Raw genomic sequence first — 20,277 nt, forward strand, 5'->3', positions numbered from 1 at the left:
CTCCTTTGAGTTCACCAGGATGCCTTGGCACGTAGTTTGGGAACTACAGTATGCATGCAGTTTCAAATTCTGGGTTTTTTTGCTTGACCTGTTATAAATATTTTCCCCTATTTCTATAGATATCATAATAACTAATTTTTTAAATTGCATAATATTTATTAGAGTCAGTGAATTATAATTTTTTAGCCATTCTTCCTTTTGGCAAACATTTTAAGTTATTAACAATCTGAATCTTTTTTTCTATTTTTTTTTTTTTTAAGATTTTATTTATTTATTTGACAGAGAGACAGCGAGAGAGGGAACACAAGCAGGGGGAGTGGGAGAGGGAGAAGTAGGCTTCCCTCCGAGCAGGGAGCCCGATGCGGGGCTCGATCCCAGGACCCTGGGATCATGACCGGAGCTGAAGGCAGACGCTTAACGACTGAGCCACCCAGGCACCCCTTTTTTTCTATTATTAATAAGAAATAGGGGCGCCTGGGTGGCTCAGTTGGTTAAGCGACTGCCTTCGGCTCGCGTCATGATCCTGAAGTCCCGGGATCTAGTCCCGCGTCGGGCTCCCTGCTCAGCGGGGAGTCTGCTTCTCCCTCTGACCCTCCCCCCCCCTCATGTGCTCTCTCTCTCTCATTCTGTCTCTCAAATAAATAAATAAAATCTTTAAAAAAAAAAAAAAAGAAAAAAAGAAATAGAAGGGGCACCTGGCTGGCACAGTCAGTAGAGCATATGACTCTTGATCTCAAGGTTGTGAGTTTGAGCCCCACGTTGGTTGTGGAGATTACTTAAAACTTTAAAAGAAATAATAAGAATTGGTAAATATTTGCTTGCCTTTTTTTCTTTTCTTTCTTTTGTTCAGATGTATGTTATCTTAGGATAGTGGCCAAGTGTGGTGTTAACCAATAAAGGACATTTTTATGGCATTTACTACACTTTTCCCTATTGCTTTCTAAAGAAAATTTAGAACAATCTGTAATGCCATTGATATTATGGGAATGTTTCATTACAGTCTTGCCAGCTTAGACGCAAGATTAGTTGCACCAGAAAATGGAATCTCAAGCTATTTGATTTGCATTTTTTATTATTAACTGTGAGTATATTTACAGGGTCCTTTATTGAAGATCTACCACATGCTACTGTGTTAGTTTCCTGTGACTATTGTAACAAATAACCACAAACGTTGTGGCTTAAAACAACAGAAATTTAGGGGCACCTGGGTGGCTCAGTCGTTAAGCATCTGCCTTCAGCTCAGGTCATGATCCCAGAGTCCTGGGATCAAGCCCCGCATCGGGCTCCTTGCTCAATGGGAAGCCTGCTTCTCCCTCTTCCACTCCCCCTGCTTGTGTTCCCGCTCTTGCTGTCTCTCTCTCTCTCTCTCTCTCAAATAAAATCTTAAAAAAAAAAATTTATTTTCTCACATTTCTGGAGGTCAGAAGTCGAAAATCCAGGTGTTAGTAAGTCTGCATTCCTTCCAAAAGCTCTAGAGGATAATCTGTTCCTTGACTCTTCCAGCTTGTGGTAGCTGTTGGGATGTAGCCACCTCTCTCTCTGCTCCATATTCGCATCACCTTTTTTGCGCCCCAAAACTCCCTCTACCTCTCTTATGAGGATATATGTATTGCATTTAGGACTCATCTGGATAATCCAGGATAAGCTTCTTCTCTCCAAATCCTTAATCACATCTTTGGCCACGTAAAGTAATATTCACAGGTTTGGGAGATTAGGACATGGACTTACTTTTTGGGGTCGCCATTCAGCCCCTACACCACTTAATAATGATAGACACTAGAATGTACAGTCTTTATATGGGAGAGACAGCTAAACAAAGTAATTGTAGTGAAATCTTACAGATTCTTTGACAGAACCTATACCGGGTCCTGAGATAGCACATAGGAGCAAGGGAGTGGTCAGTTTTGTAGGTGATAGGGAGATTTGGAAAAGCCTCTACAAAAGTCGATCATATTTGGATGGGTCTTTGAAAGATGTTTATAATGTAAGGGATTTGAGACAATATATCAGGATGTAAAGACATAAGATGTGAAATAATCTGACTAATTTGAGGATTTGCAGGAGTGATTAGAGCCGGATGAGAGGATTGGTTAAGAATTAGCATGAGAAATGATGCCTTGTGGTAAACACAAGGACAGTTAAGCCAGTGATTTGGCTTAATATCTGGTCCACTTCTTTGCATATCCTTGTCTAAAACACGCTCTTAGAACTCTTTCAACATGCTAAGTATGATGGTGATAAGCTATGATTAGTCAGAGGATAGTAATACGAAATGTTGTAAGGTGTACTAACTAGAACATGGTCCTCGACTAGTAATAGATAACCCAAATAACAACAGTAGCTTAAACAGAACTAAAAGCTTTATCCCGAAACCCTCCAAAAGACTTCCATTTACTTTTCTTTGACTAGAGGAGTTAGGTGGATACTCCTATCATGGAAAACATAATCTTCTGAGAGTACATTAGGTCATAAACAAAACTAGCTTTAAAAACACTGAGAAGCAAGCTTTTGTGAAAAGTAAGATTTTGTAATTTGCCTCTTGCATGCAAAAGTTATATATATTTTTTATTTTGTTGTTTATTTTTTTATTTTTGAGAGAGTGTGAGCAGGAGGTGGGGGGTAGTGTGGGGCAGTAGGGCAGAGGGAGAGAATCGTAAGCAGACACTGCCCTGAGCCCAGCGGCCCAACGCAGGGCTCAGTCCTCATGACCTGTGCTGAAATCAAGAGTCGGACGCTTAACTGACTGAGCCACCCAGGTGCCCCTAAAGTTCTGTATCTTAAAACTAAGAATTATAAAAACATTTTATTGTAACTATAAAAAACGTCAAAGGCACGGAATTTTGAGCTGGTGAGACATTGGAATACCCAGTCTGCTTTCATGTTATTCATCTTTATAAGATTAATGAGTCTTTTAAAACAATACAAATTTTCATATTTTTAGGGACCAGGCCTAGATCTTTCCTACAGCAGTGAACCTCAAACAGTAAAGAAGTTTGATACTTCGATTTCATTACCACCAGTAAATTTAGAAATTATAAAGAAGCAATTAAATACTAGGTAAGTAAATACTGATTTTAAAATACATTTGTCCTAGACATTTAATAGTGAAAAAAAGCACTGTGTTCTTCTTAATTAAGTATAAATATTAGTATTAAACAGATTTGTAGGAAAAAAAATAGCACCACCTTTGTTACCACACTAGCACAACTGATTTTCTTTTCTGTATGTGTCTTTTTAGTCTTTATAATAGATACATGCTACATGGTTAAAATCAATAAATATCAAATTCTGCCTTTTTTCTTAGTATTTTTATAAGCCTTCATCTGCATTGTTAAATAGCCTTTAATTTTTAAAAAATAGTAAGTTGGGAGTGATGTCAGGAAGATGACATAGTAGGAAGCCCCAGACTTCATTTCCCCTTAGAGATACCAACTTAATATACAGTCTAAAAAGCCTTTTTGAGAATTCCAGAAACCAGTTAGCTCAAAGCCAAGAATAGCCACACTGAAATGGGTAAGAATCCATTTCATTTCTTTTTTTTCAATTTAAATTCAATTAACATATAATGTATTAATCTCAGAGGTAGAGGTCAGTGATTCATCAGTCTTATATAATACCTAGTGCTCATTACATCACATGCCCTCCTTAATGTCTGTCACAAAAGCCATTTCATTTCATCTGCATCAACCACTCTTGAAAGCCTGCACTGCTTGTGAGAGAGAAAAAGCCCAACTCACAGCTTCTCCACTGAGAGGGAAAAAGGAAGAGTGGAACAGACCTCCAACGTTTTGGCTTTTGGAGGGACTGCCTGTTTGGCTTTTGGCTTTTTGAGGGACTGCCTGTTTGGCTTTTGGCTTTTTGAGGGACTGTTTCTACCTCGTCTGTCTCAGAGCTGTAATGGGGAACTGTCATACCTTGGTTTACTGGGGACCACAAAAAGCTCAGTTGTTGCAGAGCCAGAAAGCCTGCCATACTGCAGACAAACAGCAGAGGGAGCAAGAGACTATGAATGCCTTAAAAAAGAAACACCCTCTCTAATAGGGAAATTTCATATAGAAGCCCAAAGAAGATACATCCCCCATGAAAGATTTGAGGAGACCTCCCCTTGCCCCCCAGGTCTCTAGACAGGCTGGCTGGTGATGTTCCTTCCCCGTATGAAACTATTTCCCTTAAGTGCATTTTCAAATGCATAAGACAACAACAAAAAATAACAGGAGACATAAACAGGAAAACCTGGCCCAACCAAAGGAGCAAAATAAATCTCCAGAACTAACCTTAAAGAAACATATCTATGAATTACTTGAAAAACAATTCAGAATAATCTGATAGAAGCTGAAAGTGCTACAAGAGAACACACACAACTAAACAAAATCAGGGAAACAATACATGAACAAAGTGAAAATATCAACAAAGAGAAACTATAAAAAAGAACCAGAGATTCTGGAGCTCAGCAATACAGTAAGTGAACAGAAAACTTCACTAGAGGAGATCAGCAACCTATTTGATATCAAGCAGAAGAAAGAAGCAGTGACCTCAAAGACTGGTCATTTGAAATTATCAAGTCAGAGGAACAAAAAGGAAAAAATGAAGAAAAGTGAAGAAAGCCTAAGGGACTTACAGGATACATCAAGCAGAACAACGTATACATTAATGGAAATCCAAGTCGGAGAAGAGAGTGGGGCAGGGAGCTTAATCTGAAGATATCATGGCCAAAAATTTACCAATCTGAGGAAGGAAGTGGACATCCACTTTCAAGCATAAAAGATTACAAGAAGATTGAACCCAGAGAAGCTCACACTGAGACACATGAACTTCCAAAAGGCAGAAAGAGAATTTTGAAAGCAACGAGACAAAGCACCTCATCAGATACTAGGGAGCCTCGTAAGATTATTAGATTTCTCAACAGAAACATTATAGACCAGAAGGAGTAGGATGGTATATACAAAGTGCTGAAAGAAACTCCCAGCCAAGACTTATAACCAATAAAATTGTCTTTCAAAAAATGAAGGAGAAATAAAGACCTCAGATAAATAAAAGCTGAGGGTGTTCATTACCATTAACCTGCCTTACAAAAATTGCTATTAAAAGTCCCTCAAGGGGCACCTGGGTGGCTCAATTGGTTAAGCGACTGCCTTCGGCTCAGGTCATCATCCTGGAGTCCCGGGATCGAGTCCCGCATCGGGCTCCCTGCTCAGTAGGGAGTCTGCTTCTCCCTCTGACCCTCCCCGCTCTCATGTTCTCTCTACCTCATTCTCTCTCTCAAATAAATAAATAAAATCTTTAAAAAAAAAAAAAGTCCTTCAAGTTGAAAGGAAGCCAGCCGATAACATGAAGCATATGAAAACAAAATATAAAGCTGTCTGGTAAACATACATATGTAGACAAATAGATACTCATGTACTACTGTAAGGGTGATGTGAAAATCACTTTTAGTTCAGGTATAGAATTTAAAAAATAAACACATACAAAAAACTGTAACACTGTTACTGAATACAAAATTTTTAAATGTAATTTGTGACATCAATAAAAAAATGGAGGACATATGAAGGAATAAGTACAGTTTTTTGTATGTGATTGAAGTTGTTACCAGCTCAGAATAGATTAGAACTGTAAGATGTTTTTTGTAATCCCTATGCTGTACACACACACACACACACACACACACACACACACACATGCACAGAACCTATAGAAGATACACAAAAGAAAATGAGAAAAGACTGAGGGCATGTCCCTATAAAGAATCAACAAAACACTAAGGTAGCAAGAGAATAAAAGGCAGAAGTGACTACAAGCCAGAAAACAATTTACAAAATGGCAATAGCAAGTCCTTCTGTATTAATATTACTTTAAATATAAAAAGATTAAACTGTACAATCAAAAGACATAGAGCAGCTGAATGGATAAAAAATTTAAGATCCGGCTACATGCTGTCTGCAAGAGACTCATTTAGATTTAAGGATACATATAGACTGAAAGTGAAAGGATTGAAAAATATATTCCATGCAAACAGTAAACTAAAGAGCAGTAGTGGCATAGTTAAGAACTATTACAAGAGACAGAGAATGACACTATGGTATATAAAGAGATCAGTTTATCAGGAATTATAGCCGTAAACAAGTATAAATTTGCATCTAACATTATAGCACCTATATAAAGCAAATATCGACAGCTGAAGAGAGAAATAGCAATACAGTAATAGTACAAGACTTCAGTATTCCGCTTTCTATAATGGATAGAACATCCAAACAAAATCAATGAGGAAACCGTGATCTTGAACAAAATGGACCTAACCAGACATATAGAACATTCCACCCAACAGCAGCAGAATGTACATTCTTTTCAAGCACACATGGAATACTCTTCAAGAAGGATCAAATGTGAGGTAACAGAAAAGTCTAAACATATGTAAGATTGAAGTCACACCAAGTATCTTTTCCAAACACAATGGAATGATGATGTTCATAAAGAACATTTTCATTGCTTTTTTTTTTTTAATACTTAGGAATTTTTTTTTCTAATACACAGTAATAGGTTCCAAATTTTCTTCCCCCGTATCTTTTGTATAAATCAGCTTTAAAGTAGGTTCATTCCGTAATCATATTGCAGTTAAGAGATATTGGTCATAGTTGCTGATTTAAATGGTTTGACATAGAAAAGGACATTTTATAGCATTGTATAGTGAAATGTAAAAATTTTTAGATGTACTAGTTTTAGTTTTAGGCTATCTATATTATGGGGAGTTAGCAAACTGCCAACCCACTGCCGATTTTTGTAAATAAAGTTTTATTGGCACACAGCCATACTTAGGCATTTATGTATTGTCTTTGGCTGTTTTAGTGCTACATCACAGAATTGAGTAGTAGCAGTAGCAACCACGTAACTCCAAACCCTAAAATAGTGACTATCTTGACCTTTATAGGAAAAGTTTGCCAAGCTGTGTTGTAGGTCATTGTTTTTCAGTAGTGATATTAAATGATGATGATTGCCTTGATTCAAGACTATTTTTGTAATAACCTCACTATTATTTACTCTCCTTCTGATAGTCCTTCCTTAATTGGAAGAAAAGAGCTAGAATTATACTTATTGTATCAAAAATTGCATATAACTCAGGACTTGGGGGGTTTTGTTTTTTTGGCTTTTTTGAAATTGTGTTGAAGACAGTTGTGTTGCATGAATTATAGAATAGGAAAAAGGTAGCAGACCACTGATAGAGATTAGCATTTCACTTTATCTGGATAGGTTTTATTTTCAACTTTAGTGTATTTTTTTTTTTTTTAAGATTTTATTTCTTTGAGAGAGAGAAGGCATAAGAGCAAGGGGAGGGGCAGAGGGAGAGAGAGAATCCCAAGCAGACTCTATGCTGAGCATGGAACCTGATGCAAGGTTTGATCCCATGACCCTGAGATCATGACGTGAGCCAAAATTAAGAGATGCCCAACTGACTGAGCTGCCCCTATTTTATTTTTTTATTAACTGGGTTTTTTATTTTAAAAAGAAAATATGTTTTCATGGTCCAAATACTAAAGACAGAATCAAACAATACAAAAAGATATGCAGAGAAAAGGAAGTCACCTTACCCAGAGGAAACCACTCCTCCCAGTTTCCTATGTTCCATTCCAGAAGTAGTCTGTATATCTATACAAGCAGATATATACTTATGTATTGCCCCATTTTTTTATACAAAAATGAAGCACACTGTATACCCTGGTCTTACCTTGCTTTTTTCATGTAATACATATTTATGAGCTTATTGCTATAGCCAATAATATTCCAGTCAATTCAGGCATTTTATTCATAATGTTTTCTGTCCATTATTGTCTTATTTCTTAACTGTCTCCATTCTTTACATAAAGCAAGGAAAAACTTTGAAAGACAAATGTCAGTGTTCCAGGGAAACTTTGATAGATGACATTTGGTTTAAGCAAGTACTTACTAATGACTTTTCAGTGTACAACACGTTAGCTGGAGGAGTTGAATTTTTGAAAAAAAGTTCAGTTCAAGACCACGTACTACAAACTTGTTATTTCATTTGTAGTTAATTCTCTAAATATAATGTACTCACAGTGTCGAATATTAGTGGAAAATACCTTCCAGATATTTTTAAAGAAATAGGTTTCTTACTCCTCTACTGGCAGGTGTATGGAGAGAGAACTGTATTTTAAAAAATAAACAAACATTGAATTATATTTGACACTTTTTTTTCATGTTACATCAGTTGATATATGTGATATTCACAAGGGTTGAAAAAAAAGGCTGTCTTATCAATAGAGAAGCGTATGGGGGCTACAGCAAAAACAGGAAATGAAATATGCCTCAAAGAACATCGAATTCTAATGACAGATAAAACCATTGAGTCACAGAACAGATTATACCAAATCATAACATGCTCAGATGGTTTTAATACCAGCTTATTCAAATATTCCAAGAAAGACCACAGACTGATCTAACAGTAACTCCAGATGGATTCCCAAATTTCAAATATAAGACCTAGGATTGTTCTAGAAACCAATTCTGATCAATCCACACTTACTAACTTTCTAAAATTACCTTCTGATTAGCTCAACAACCTAAAAACCTGTAAGTGTTCTCTCCTACTTTTTCCTTTGAGACCTCTTTTCATTGTGGCGCTCCCCTTTGCACAGCAAGTCTCATAAACCCAGGTTTATAGGATTGTCAGTTTCCTTGGTGGTCTCTGTAAGGTAGCTTTGAAAAAATTTCATTAGACTGCTATTTACTGTAGTAGAAATAAAAGTTGGAAAAACAAAGCAGTTTTTAGTTTTCATTTTTCTTTATTTTGTTTATTTATAGATTAACATTGCTACAGGATACTCACCGCTCACACCTGAGGGAATATGAAAAATATATACAAGATGTCAAGAGTTCAAAGAGTACCATCCAGAACCTAGAGAATTCATCAAATCAAGCTCTAAATTTTAAATTCTATAAAAGCATGAAAATTTATGTGGAAAATTTAATTGACTGTCTTAATGAAAAGGTAACATGGTTATAAACACAGTATTTCCTTTTTTATAAAGAAATCCCCTTACCATGAGATTTCTTAAAAGTAAATCCTACAACTAAATACTTTCCTCTAGGGTTTTCTTATACATTTTTGACATACTGCAACATTAGGTACCCCCTTAATGTTGGACAGTTAGGTTTTTTGCAATTATTTTGGTATTACAAAGTTTTGTATATAAATTTTTATGTTAAAATTCCATCCATTTAAGAAAAATTCCTAGAGGGCACCTGGGTGGCTCAGTTGGTTAAGCAACTGCCTTCGGCTTGGGTCGTGATCCCAGGGTCCTGGGACCGAGCCCCACATCAGGCTCCCTGCTGTGCGGGGAGCCTGCTTCTCCCTTTGCCTCTGCCTGCCGCCCCCCCTGCTTGTGGCACGCGCTCTCTCTCTCTCTGTCAAATAAATAAATAAAATCTTTAAAAAAAAAAAAAAATTCCTAGAAGGGGAATTGTTAAGTCAGTGTCTAAATATCTTTAAGACTTATGAAACATTGTTTAATTATTCACCAGAAGGATTGTATTGCTTTTTTTTTTAGCTTATTTCATTTAAAAAATGGTTTTTGTTTTTACATATTGTTTTTTTCTCATTTTTTTTCCTTTTTTAAAATTTAAATTCAATTAACATATAGTGTATTATTAGTTTCAGAGGTAGAGTTCAGTGATTCATCAGTCTTATACCCAGTGCTCATTACATCACATGCCTTCCTTAATGTCCATCAGCCAGTTACCCCCCATCCCCCACCCCCTTCAGCAACCCTCAGTTTTTTTCCTATGGTTAAGAGTCTCTCATGGTTTGTCTTCCTTTCTGATTTCATTTTACATATTTATTTTGATCTGAAACAACCCTTTGTTTTATTAACACATGTAGTCTTTTTTCTTGCGAATTGTCTTCTTTGCCCTGTTATCTTTTTAGTTCATAGTGGGGATTTTTCTTTTTCCTTTCTTTTTTTCCTTATATGGTGAAAATTTCTTACTGCTTAAAATTTTTAAATATTTTATCCTACTTGATGTAGATAAACTTCGGTTCATCTTTTGATTTGCAGTGGTTTTTTTGACATCCTGATGTTTTGAAATTTTTGTGTTAATCAAATCTGTGAATCATTCTTTCCCTTTATAATTTCTGTTTTTGTTTTATACATACTAAGTCCTTACATTAGGGTCTTGAGTTGACATTTTTTTCTTTTTAAGTAGATGAAATCATTTTTAAAAATACACTCTACTTTCTTCGTTGCTTTTTATTTACATTTAAAATGTTACCAAACGGATTTTTTCTCTCCTGTTGTTTCAAGTTGACTACTTTTTACTGTCCCTTGGTAGTTACTTTCTGAAGTATTTATTACAATACAACTTTCTTCATTGATCCTTGAAGAATGACACTCTTAACATTTCTTGGCCTACACATTGATGTACCCATGGCAACTATTATGGAACATCGTTGGAGTGGGGGGAATTGTTGCCCAAGAAATGTAAGAACATCGATTTTAAATAATCATTCATTTCTGCTTCACAGCTTTTCTACCTGTCTGGTTAGGTCTCTTCCATTCTCCATTTTTTCAAATTTATCAGTTTCGTCAAGTGTGCTCTTACAGTTTGCCCCCTCGGCTTGTGAAAAATAGGTGCACCCCTCATTTTCTCCTTCTCATATCTCAAATAAAGAATCCTATTTCTTGGGGAGGGTATGTGCTCTGGTAAGCACTGTGAATTGTGCAAGACTGTTGAATCTCAGATCTGTACCTCTGAAACAAATAATGCAATATATGTTAAGAAAGAAAAAAAGAAGAAGAATGTAGCAGGAGGGGAAGAATGAAGGGGGCGAAATCGGAGGGGGAGAAGAACCATGAGAGACGATGGACTCTGAAAAACAAACTGAGGGTTCTAGAGGGGAGGGGGGTGGGAGGATGGGTTAGCCCGGTGATGGGTATTGAGGAGGGCACATTCTGCATGGAGCACTGGGTGTTATGCACAAACAATGAATCATGGAACACTATATCTAAAACTAATGATGTAATGTATGGGGATTAACATAACAAAAAAAAATTAAAAAAAAAAAAGAATCCTATTTCTTATCTATCCATTCTTATCCATATTCCTGACTCCAGCCTATTTGCTTTCATTATTTATGATATTTATAGCTGTTTTAGTACAGTAAGTTGATTTTCTGGTTTTATCAATATTAAAAGCATTGGCAGCCATCTGTATCTCACAATATTTTTTTAATTAAAATGTAGTATTGAAAATGTTTCTTTGTATAAGAATGTATTACTTTTTGTAATTCATTATTGATGACCTGCAAAATGTTACTTATATATGTATTTCAGATTATCAGCATCCAAGAAATAGAATCATCCATGCATGCACTCCTTTTAAAACAAGCCATGACCTTTGTGAAACGCAGGCAAGATGAATTAAAACATGAATCAACGTATTTACAGCAGTTATCACGTTAGTGTTTTTCATGTTCAATATAATTTATTATTCATTAAGCTGACAATTAGCTGGAGAATAAAATATTTTTATTCCTGTATAAAAAATGCTTTTTGCATATCTTCCCACTAAGCTTTCACCCCTTTTCAAAAACTTCAAAATATTTAGAGTTAGGGCTTCAAAATGTCCTGAATTCTGTCTAAGACAAAAGTAAAAATAAAAATTATAACTTCTAATCATTTAGTTTTTGAGACAGGATATATAGTCAGATAATGACTGTTTTGAGACGAGTTGACATAAACCTATAGGCTGTGTCAGAAATCTAACTTAATAAAGATTTCATGGCCCTCCCACAGATTATTTATGAAGGTTAGAGATGTTTTGGTGGGTTTCAGGAGAGAATCATCTGTGAGATCTCAAATAAGATTTGGATGCTACCTTTTAGTTCTCTCACTGGTTTTGTATTTTCAGAGATGCCTTCCGTTGATTAAAGTGCAGTCCAGGGAATAGTGAAAGAGATGAGATCATAACCAAATAGCTGATTAAAGCAAAGTGACTCTCAAACACATGACCTATAGTTGGTTATAAATTATGGTACATACTAAAGTAGAAAATAATATAAATAACATATTGGTAATGCAAATAATTCTAGCAATTCAGGGACAGAAAAAAAACTGGTGAAAACTACTGAAAAAGAATATGAGAAAAAGAAACTTGGTAGAATTTTGTTAGTATTCTCAAGTGCTGAACTGTATTCACCAGCCAAGGTATCAGGCCAGCAAGCTCAATGCCTATTAATATTGTGATAGGGAGTTAACATTGAAATTTCAATGCATGATGAAATATGCAATTTAAGCATATTAAGTGTATTTATATATACCTATATGTATATACACCCAAGATACAATTTTGGTTTAATAGTGTCTCCCTTTATTTCTTTTAAGAATGAAATCAATTTTATTCATTAACAGGCAGAGCTGAGACATCAACAAATGAAAGCTTGGCTGTAGATGAAAAAACTCAATGGATTTTAGAAGAGATTGAATCTCGAAGGTAGCTATATAAACTGAAGACTTAAAGCATCATTGAGCAAGTATTTTTCACTACTTAAATATAGTTAACCCGTATGGTATAATTAACCATAACTGAACATTAATTTGTGAGAATGATGTAAAACCAAAATTTAGTTAAACAGCCCTCACCCCCAGGGTTTAAAGACACACTGGTGTATTAGGTCAGTCAAAAGGAATGGGTAAGATGGCATTTATTGGTCTAGGAATTGCTTGTAACTACAGCCAGTCATTATTATATTGTTACCACCTCTTTAAAGTGTGGGTAGCCCATGGGAATGTTCTGTAAGAAAAAGAGGGAGAACCACCAATTCAGATTAATCAAGCTGAAATGCCAAAAATATTAGCATAAAATTCTGTGGTGTATATTCTGGGCATTGATGAGTCCAGCTTTTTGTTTTAAAGCATTTCTTTTCAGCAGGAACTGTTCGTTTTTAATTTGCTTTCGGTTTATTGCAAAACATAGGTCACGAAGAAGACAAGCTAGGGCACTTTCTGGGAATTGTGATCATCAGGAAGGGACATCTAGTGATGATGAACTGTCTTCAGCAGACATGAATGACTTCCAAAAAACCCAAGGTCAGTTAGCAAGTTTCTAATATGTCTTTATTTGAAATATTGAAATGGTAGGAAATTCTTCTCAGTGCTTGCCCCCCTTAAATACATAAGCTATATAAAATCGTTGGGAAAATTTAGGAAAAAAGGAACACATTTTTTTCCCCTTTTTAGACTTTTCTTGGGGCACCTATCTGGCTCAGTCAGTAAAGCATGTGACTCTTGATCTTGGGGTCATGAGTTTGAGCCCCCACTTTGGGATTAGAGTTTACTCAAAACAAAACAAAACAAAAAAACCTTTTTCTTCCTCTGAAAAAATGGGATAAAATGGAGGAACATTGTGAGTATTCTGCATCTTTATAGTTTTTTTCCCCTCAGCCTTCCTCATCTTTTGTAAAGGAACCATGGACATTTTTTATTTTGTTACTGTACTACATACTTTCTATATCATCATTTTTTTTTTTTTTTTTTTTTAAAGATTTTATTTATTTATTTGAGACAGAGAGAATGAGAGAGAGAGAGCACATGAGAGGGGGGGAGGGTCAGAGGGAGAAGCAGGCTCCCTGCCGAGCAGGGAGCCCGATGCGGGACTCGATCCAGGGACTCCAGGATCATGACCTGAGCCGAAGGCAGTCGCTTAACCAACTGAGCCACCCAGGCGCCCTATATCATCATTTTTAATTGAAAACTTAAATTTAGGGGTGCCTGGCTGGCTCAGTCGCTAGAGCATGCAACTCTTGATCTCAGGATTGTGAGTTCGAGCCCCACATTGTTGGTAGAGGTTACTTAAAAATTTTAGTGATATGAGAAGGTAAAATATTGTATATTTGAAAGAATGTGGGCCTTACAGTCAAATAGATGGGTTTGAAGAAGGGCTGTATTCTGTGTGATCTTAGGCAGATCCATTGATCTCCCTGAATCTCATGTTGCTTGTTTGCTTGTTTTTTGTCTGTAAATAGGGTAGTGACACCTGCTGTAGTTGTGATGCTGACATAGCAGGAACTCAGTAAGTGGTGGAATTTGTTAGTGTCAATATTGCTATTAAAGTGATTTTTTCTAATAAAAAACTAATTTATATGTTAATATCGAAGGAAAGTTTTCAGCTCAGTTGATTACATACATCTTTGTATGTGACTATTTATAGGAAACAAAGTTCACAAACTTAAAATGTATTATACACCAGAGACTCATTTTGTTTACAGGTGACATTTCACAGGATCATAAGAAGATTTTTGAAGATGTACGTGATGACTTTTGTAATATCCAGCATATTTTGTTGAAATTTCAACAATGGCGAGAAAAGTATCCTGATTCTTATTATGAAGCTTTCATTAGTTTGTGGATACCGAAGCTTTTAAATCCCCTAATCCGAGTTCAGTTGATTGATTGGAATCCTCTTAAGGTATTTAAGCTTAACATATAAAAGAAATAATTCTGTCATGTTCATTATTTAAATGCCCTTGTTATCAGGTTAGCTTTAAAATACATAGAGTTGGATTTGATAATTAGTGTTTTGGGGTAATAGTTTGCATTCATCTTTTTTATTTTTGGTTCCCCCTTTATTTTTAAGCCTGAATAGCACTAAATATCTGTCAAGGAAACACTTTTTTTTTGTTTTATAGCTGCTTCTATGATAAGTTTAATATTTTTAAATGATTTAAAAACGTAAAGGTAGTATTTTAAGAATTTTAGTCTGTTTGAGGAAATTCAGCATAGGTACCAAGAGTTCTGAAGTTGGAGATGATATATTGGTAATAATTTGGTTTGGAAAGCTGCATTGAGGAGGGGGAGTTGAAATGAGGATTGGAAGGGTCTCGAAGATTTAAACAGGAGACAAACTTTTTTGTAAAGGTGCATAAGGAGAAATCGTAGTTCAGGAGCTAGAGACTGTATAGAGATTCAGATCCTAAATTAAGAGATAGGAACTTATTTTGGTAAATAATGGGAGGAGTAGCATTATGAAAGTAATGTTTTAGGAAGCCCTAGCAGCAAGCTAACTTGGAGGGAAGGGAGATAAGAGGTGGATATAATACTGAAAGGCTACTGCTGAACCCCAAGTCCAAGGTAGTGAATTCCTCACATAGAATGGTAGTGACAAAGGAGAGAGAAAGAAAGTGTTGATTAGAGAGAAAGAGAGAAACACCAAGAAACAGACTCATAACCATGGAGAACAAACTGATGGTTACCAGAGGGGAGGGGGACGGGGGAATGGGTGAAATAGGCAATGAGGATTAAGCTGTGCACTTGTCCTGATGAGCACTGGGTGATGTATGGGGTGTTGAATCACTACACTGTACACCCGAAACTAACACAACTGTATGTTAACTATATTGGAATTAAAATAAAAGGAAGAATTAGTAAAATACTGAGAATAACTCTGACACATCATCACATCGAAAGGTGGCCCCAATGTTTTGATTCTGGGTTGTTAGAACAGTGGTAGTTCCATTAATAAGAATGGGGACTTCCAGGAGGGAAAAAGATTTTGAAGGAAGTTTTAATGATAGTGGAATATCCATGTGGATATGTCTAGTAAGGAAACAAATGAGAAAATGAAATTGAAGGAGTAGAGGAGAACCAAAGGTAAAGATTTAACAGAATAAAGGAGACAGAGCCATGTCCTTTTATCTTTTTTCTGTCCTAGTCATGCATGCCTGTTGCTGTGTTAGGTTCAGGTCCAGGCAGTCTTCATAGTACAGGAACTAAGCTGATCCCTAAGAAAATTAGTAGTTGGTTGGACAGCAGCCTAGTTGTTAACCACTCAAGCTGATATGTTCATTCATTCAACAAATAATAATTGGCCATCTGCCACTTGCCTGTTAAGCTAAACCACCTGTAAAATACACATTTGTCCCTATGAGAATTGAGAGAACCAGAAATGAATTTTGCATGAGGTAAATGAATTTTTATAAACAAATTCCATGGTTATTTTAAGTGCTATTCTTACAAATGTATGAAAGTAAAGTGTGGTAGGTTCTGAACATAGTGGGCATTTTTGGAGTACTTGTCGTATGAATGATGGGTAGAACGTAGTTTCTTGTCATACTGTTTAGACATCATGTCTTAGTCATGTCATCCTGCCTAGTCTTGGTGGTCTAGTGCTAAATACAAGGGGTTAAAATATGGAATTGTTCTTTTTTGATTCTCAGAAAAGTTCCAGTGATTACTGAAAAATATAACTATTTTAAAATAATGTTTAAGAATGTATTGATAATTTTGATAATTTTATTTATAAGTTTGATGCCATAGGTTTAAAACAGATGCCGTGGTTCACATCTATAGAAGAATTTATGGCTAGCAGTATGGAAGATTCAAAGAAGGAAGACAGTTCTGATAAGAAAATCTTGTCTACTGTCATCAACAAAACACTTATTCCTCGACTTACAGGTACTACTGCTTTGTAATCTTGGTAAAATTAAATTATTCTCTGGCAAAGTCTAAGATCATCAATTTCTGTTACATTCACAGATTTTTTTTTCAGAAGTTTCTGAACACAGGGAAATGTAAAATGCAGTAAAAATCAATAGATGTCATAATTGAAGGTGATTAAAAAGTGCTTCTTTGCACAAGTGATCAGCTACCAGACTGCTAGTATTCTTCAGCCTTTAGCATTTGTGACATTGGTGTTCCTTCTATAACACTTAAGTCATTTATTAGTGGCATTCTTTCATTCCTACTACAGTAGGATTTCTTTCCCTTGACTTCTCCCCGTTTCTTTTCATTTCTTTCTTTAAAAAACCTTACTACATCTTCCCCACATCTGCACTTAGCATTGATGCTTCTTTGTGCTTCAGTCTGAGGACTTGTTTCATCTGAAATTGTACTTGATCTGATTCACCATGTCCCTGAAAACAGATTCTGATAGCAAAGACTGCAGAACTCTTAAAAGGTGAAGCAACCACCTTTGTATTACTTGTTAGCCAATTTAACTAAACTTTAAAGATTTTTCTCAGTGTATCTTGCAGTACAGTCATGGTTTTATAAGAAAGTTACTACTTTTACCTAGCTCTGTTAATGATAGCACAGAATATGTATGCCTCATTTAAGTACTCTTCTAAAAACTCCAAATACATCACTTAAAATTAAACAGTCCCTCAAATAAGTAGAATTATGAGAAATTAATACTATATATTTATTCTCAAGGTCTGTCCTGGACCCTCTTGTACTCTTCATGAGCCCCCTGGGTAATTTCATGCTCTCCTTTAGTGCCATCTGTATCTGTGTTGTTCAGTGTAGTAACCAGTAGCTAAATGTGATTATTAAAATTTTCAACTAAGTAAAATTAAAATTCAATTGCTCAGTCACACTAATGACATTTTAAATACTTAATAGTCATACATATGTAGCTCATGGCTATTAGATAGTACAGATATAATGTGTTTTTTCCATCATTCAGAAAGTTACTTCAGATAGTGCTGCTCTACATAATTTTAAATCCAAAAGTACCGGAGGAAGTCCAGATCTCTCTTATCAAAGTACCTTTCAAGTACATCCACTTGGATGTCCAACAGGCACCTCGCAGTCCACAAGTGTCATCATACTTACCATCTTTGCTGCAGATCTGCTCCTCTTATATTCCTTATCTAGAAGGTGACATCTCCATCTACCCATGTATTCAAACCAGGATTTTCGAGTCGTTCACTCCTCCATCTTTCTTATTTATATAAGCAATGGCCACATCTGGTTTGGGTTTGTTTGTTTGTTTGTTTCCCATTTTCTAATGTATTTTCTATACTACAACCAAAGTAATTCGTCTAAAATGTGAGTCTGATTCTATCATACCTCACTTAAAACCCTTTCATTATTCTTTTTTTTTTTTTTTTTTTTTTTTTTTTAAAGATTTTATTTATTTATTTGAGAGAGAATGAGAGACAGCATGAGAGGGAGGAGGGTCAGAGGGAGAAGCAGACTCCCTGCCGAGCAGGGAGCCCGATGCGGGACTCGATCCTGGGACTCCAGGATCATGACCTGAGCCGAAGGCAGTTGCTTAACCAACTGAGCCACCCAGGTGCCCACCCTTTCATTATTCTTAACTGCCCTTGGGATGAAGCCTAAACTCTTTAACATGGCTTTCTTGGCCTTTCAGAATCACTCTCTGCTTAGTAATTCTCCAGCCCCATCTCTTGCTAAGCTCTATTCCTTCTTTTCCTCATTTCCGCATTTCAGCTATATTCTTCCTAAGCCTTTGTATCTTCTATGTTCCATCCGTTTGACAAACCTCCTAGCCCCACCTCTTCTGCCTGGCTAATTCCTCTTCATCTTTCAGGACTCAGTATAGACATCACTTTTAGGAACTGGTTCACGCATATCTCTCTGGGTTCCTGTAGCACTCTGAACTCAAACTTCTGGTAACACCAACACACTGAATTATAATTGCTTATATAAATGTATTCGCCCTTAGACAAAGTTGTTCAAAGGCAGCTACCTACCTAATCTTATTCATTGCTGTGTCTCTTGTATTGAACACTAGGCACATAGTAGGCTCTCAGTATTAGTTGACCAAATATTTCTAAGGTTATTAAAAACCTTCTAGAGGCTCCTGGGTGGCTCAGTCGGTTAAGCGTCTGCCTTCAGCTCAGGTCATGAACCTGGGGTCCTGGGATCGAGCCCTGAATTGGGCTCCCTGCTTAGCAGGGAGCCTGCTTCTCCCTCTCCCTCTGCCACTCCCCCTGCTTGTGTTCTCTCGTGCTCTCTCTTTCAAATAAATAAAATCTTTTAAAAAAAAGAAAAGAAACCTAACCTTCTAGATGCTTGAGAAATCACTGTTTTTTGTCTTTTTTTTTTTTAAACCTATTTCATTTTTTCTATTATTTAACTTGTATTTTACAAGGGCCTACCCTGTGTCAGGCACTTTTGTTGACTCAGCATATACAGTAGTGAACAAAATAATAATCCGTTCCCTCCTGGAGCTTACATTCTGTGAAAAAGATAATAAGTAAAATCTAGAAAATGTTAGTTATGAGGGCTGAGATGAAAAAGTAAGAGAAAGGGATACAGATTATCAAAGAGGAGTGCAATTTAAAATGGAATGGGCAGAAAAGGCGTTCCTGAGAAGGTTACAATTGAGTAGATTCTGAAAGGAAGAAGTGGGCCATAAGAATATCTGGGGAAACAGAATCCAATGCAGTGGAAACAGCAAGGCAGGAGCCAGCCTGATTTGCTTGAAAAACAGCACATAGGCCATTGTAGCTATAGTGGAGTGAGGATGGGCAGAGAACAAGAATTGGTTAACAAGATGGTAAGAGCTCGGTCACCTGGGTGGCTCAGTCAGTTAAGCGTCCAACTCTTGGTTTCAGCTCACGATATAATATCAGGGTCATGGGATTGAGCTCTGCATTGGGCTCTGCACTCAGTGTGAAGTCTGCTTGAGATTTTCTCTCTTTCTCTCTCTCTCGCTCGCTCTCTCCAAAATAAAAATCTTTAAAAAAAAAAAAAATGACAGGGGCTACATTATATGGATCCTTATAATCATTCGTAAGGACTTCACTTTTTATTGTAAGTCAAAGAGTGAGAAGTAATTGGTCTGCCTAACATTTTAGCAGAATCACTGTGGTTACTGTGTTGAGAATGAACTGTAGGCAGACCACTTAGGAAGACTTTGCAGTAATCCAAGCAACAGATGATACTGGCTTGGGCTAGGGTGTTAAAAGTGGAAGTGCTGAAAAGTGGTTGAATTCTGCATACATTTTAAAGATAGCACGAACAGAATTTTCTAATGGACTGGTTGTTTGGAGCAAGAGAGAGAGGAATCAAGAGTGATGCATGGGTTTGGGCCCGAGCATTTGGAAGGACAGAGTTGCCATTTCCTGAAGTGAATGAGACTGAAAGGAGCATGGTTAGGGTAAGGGGATGTTATCAGGAGCTCAGTTTGACAAATGTTGAGTTTGCAATGCCTGTCATCCAAGTAGAGATGTTAACTAGGTTGTTGAATATATGAGTCTAAAGGAGAGGGCCAAGTAGCAGACATAAATTTGGAATTTATCAGCACATAAATGACATTTAGAGCCACAAAACTGACCTTAAATACTAAGGGTATAAATGTAGACAGGAAGGAGAAGGTAAGTGACCTGAGTCCTGAGGTACTCCAGCATTTATGAATCAAGGAGATGACAGGCAGCCAGCAAAGGAGACCACAGAGATAGGTGGGAAACCAGGAATGCTATCCTGGATGCCAAGAAAAGAAATGTTTGTAAGGGGAATGATCAAC

At 36.5% G+C, this 20,277-nt stretch overlaps 1 protein-coding gene across 9 annotated transcripts in view; it reads left to right on the plus strand.

The window, feature by feature from the left end:
• Positions 1 to 20,277, plus strand: part of GCFC2 (GC-rich sequence DNA-binding factor 2) — a 49,999-nt gene that overhangs the window by 11,543 nt on the left and 18,179 nt on the right. For 5 of the 9 annotated variants that reach the window (XR_013441727.1, XM_078056375.1, XM_078056376.1 and 2 more), the window contains exons 5-11: positions 2,942 to 3,057; positions 8,812 to 8,998; positions 11,340 to 11,463; positions 12,417 to 12,498; positions 12,982 to 13,094; positions 14,273 to 14,472; positions 16,307 to 16,457. Coding sequence is in view for 7 of the 9 variants with exons in the window: in XM_078056375.1 (XP_077912501.1) it covers positions 2,942 to 3,057; positions 8,812 to 8,998; positions 11,340 to 11,463; positions 12,417 to 12,498; positions 12,982 to 13,094; positions 14,273 to 14,472; positions 16,307 to 16,457 (973 nt within the window). In the remaining 2 variants the exon portion in view is untranslated. Of the gene's footprint in view, positions 1 to 2,941; positions 3,058 to 8,811; positions 8,999 to 11,339; positions 11,464 to 12,416; positions 12,535 to 12,981; positions 13,095 to 14,272; positions 14,473 to 16,306; positions 16,458 to 20,277 lie in introns of those variants that run through there. The other 4 variants (XM_078056378.1, XM_078056379.1, XR_013441729.1 and 1 more) reach the window with 4 other exon arrangements.

Source organism: Halichoerus grypus, chromosome 10 (assembly GCF_964656455.1).
Source record: "Halichoerus grypus chromosome 10, mHalGry1.hap1.1, whole genome shotgun sequence".
Taxonomy (NCBI): domain Eukaryota; kingdom Metazoa; phylum Chordata; class Mammalia; order Carnivora; family Phocidae; genus Halichoerus; species Halichoerus grypus.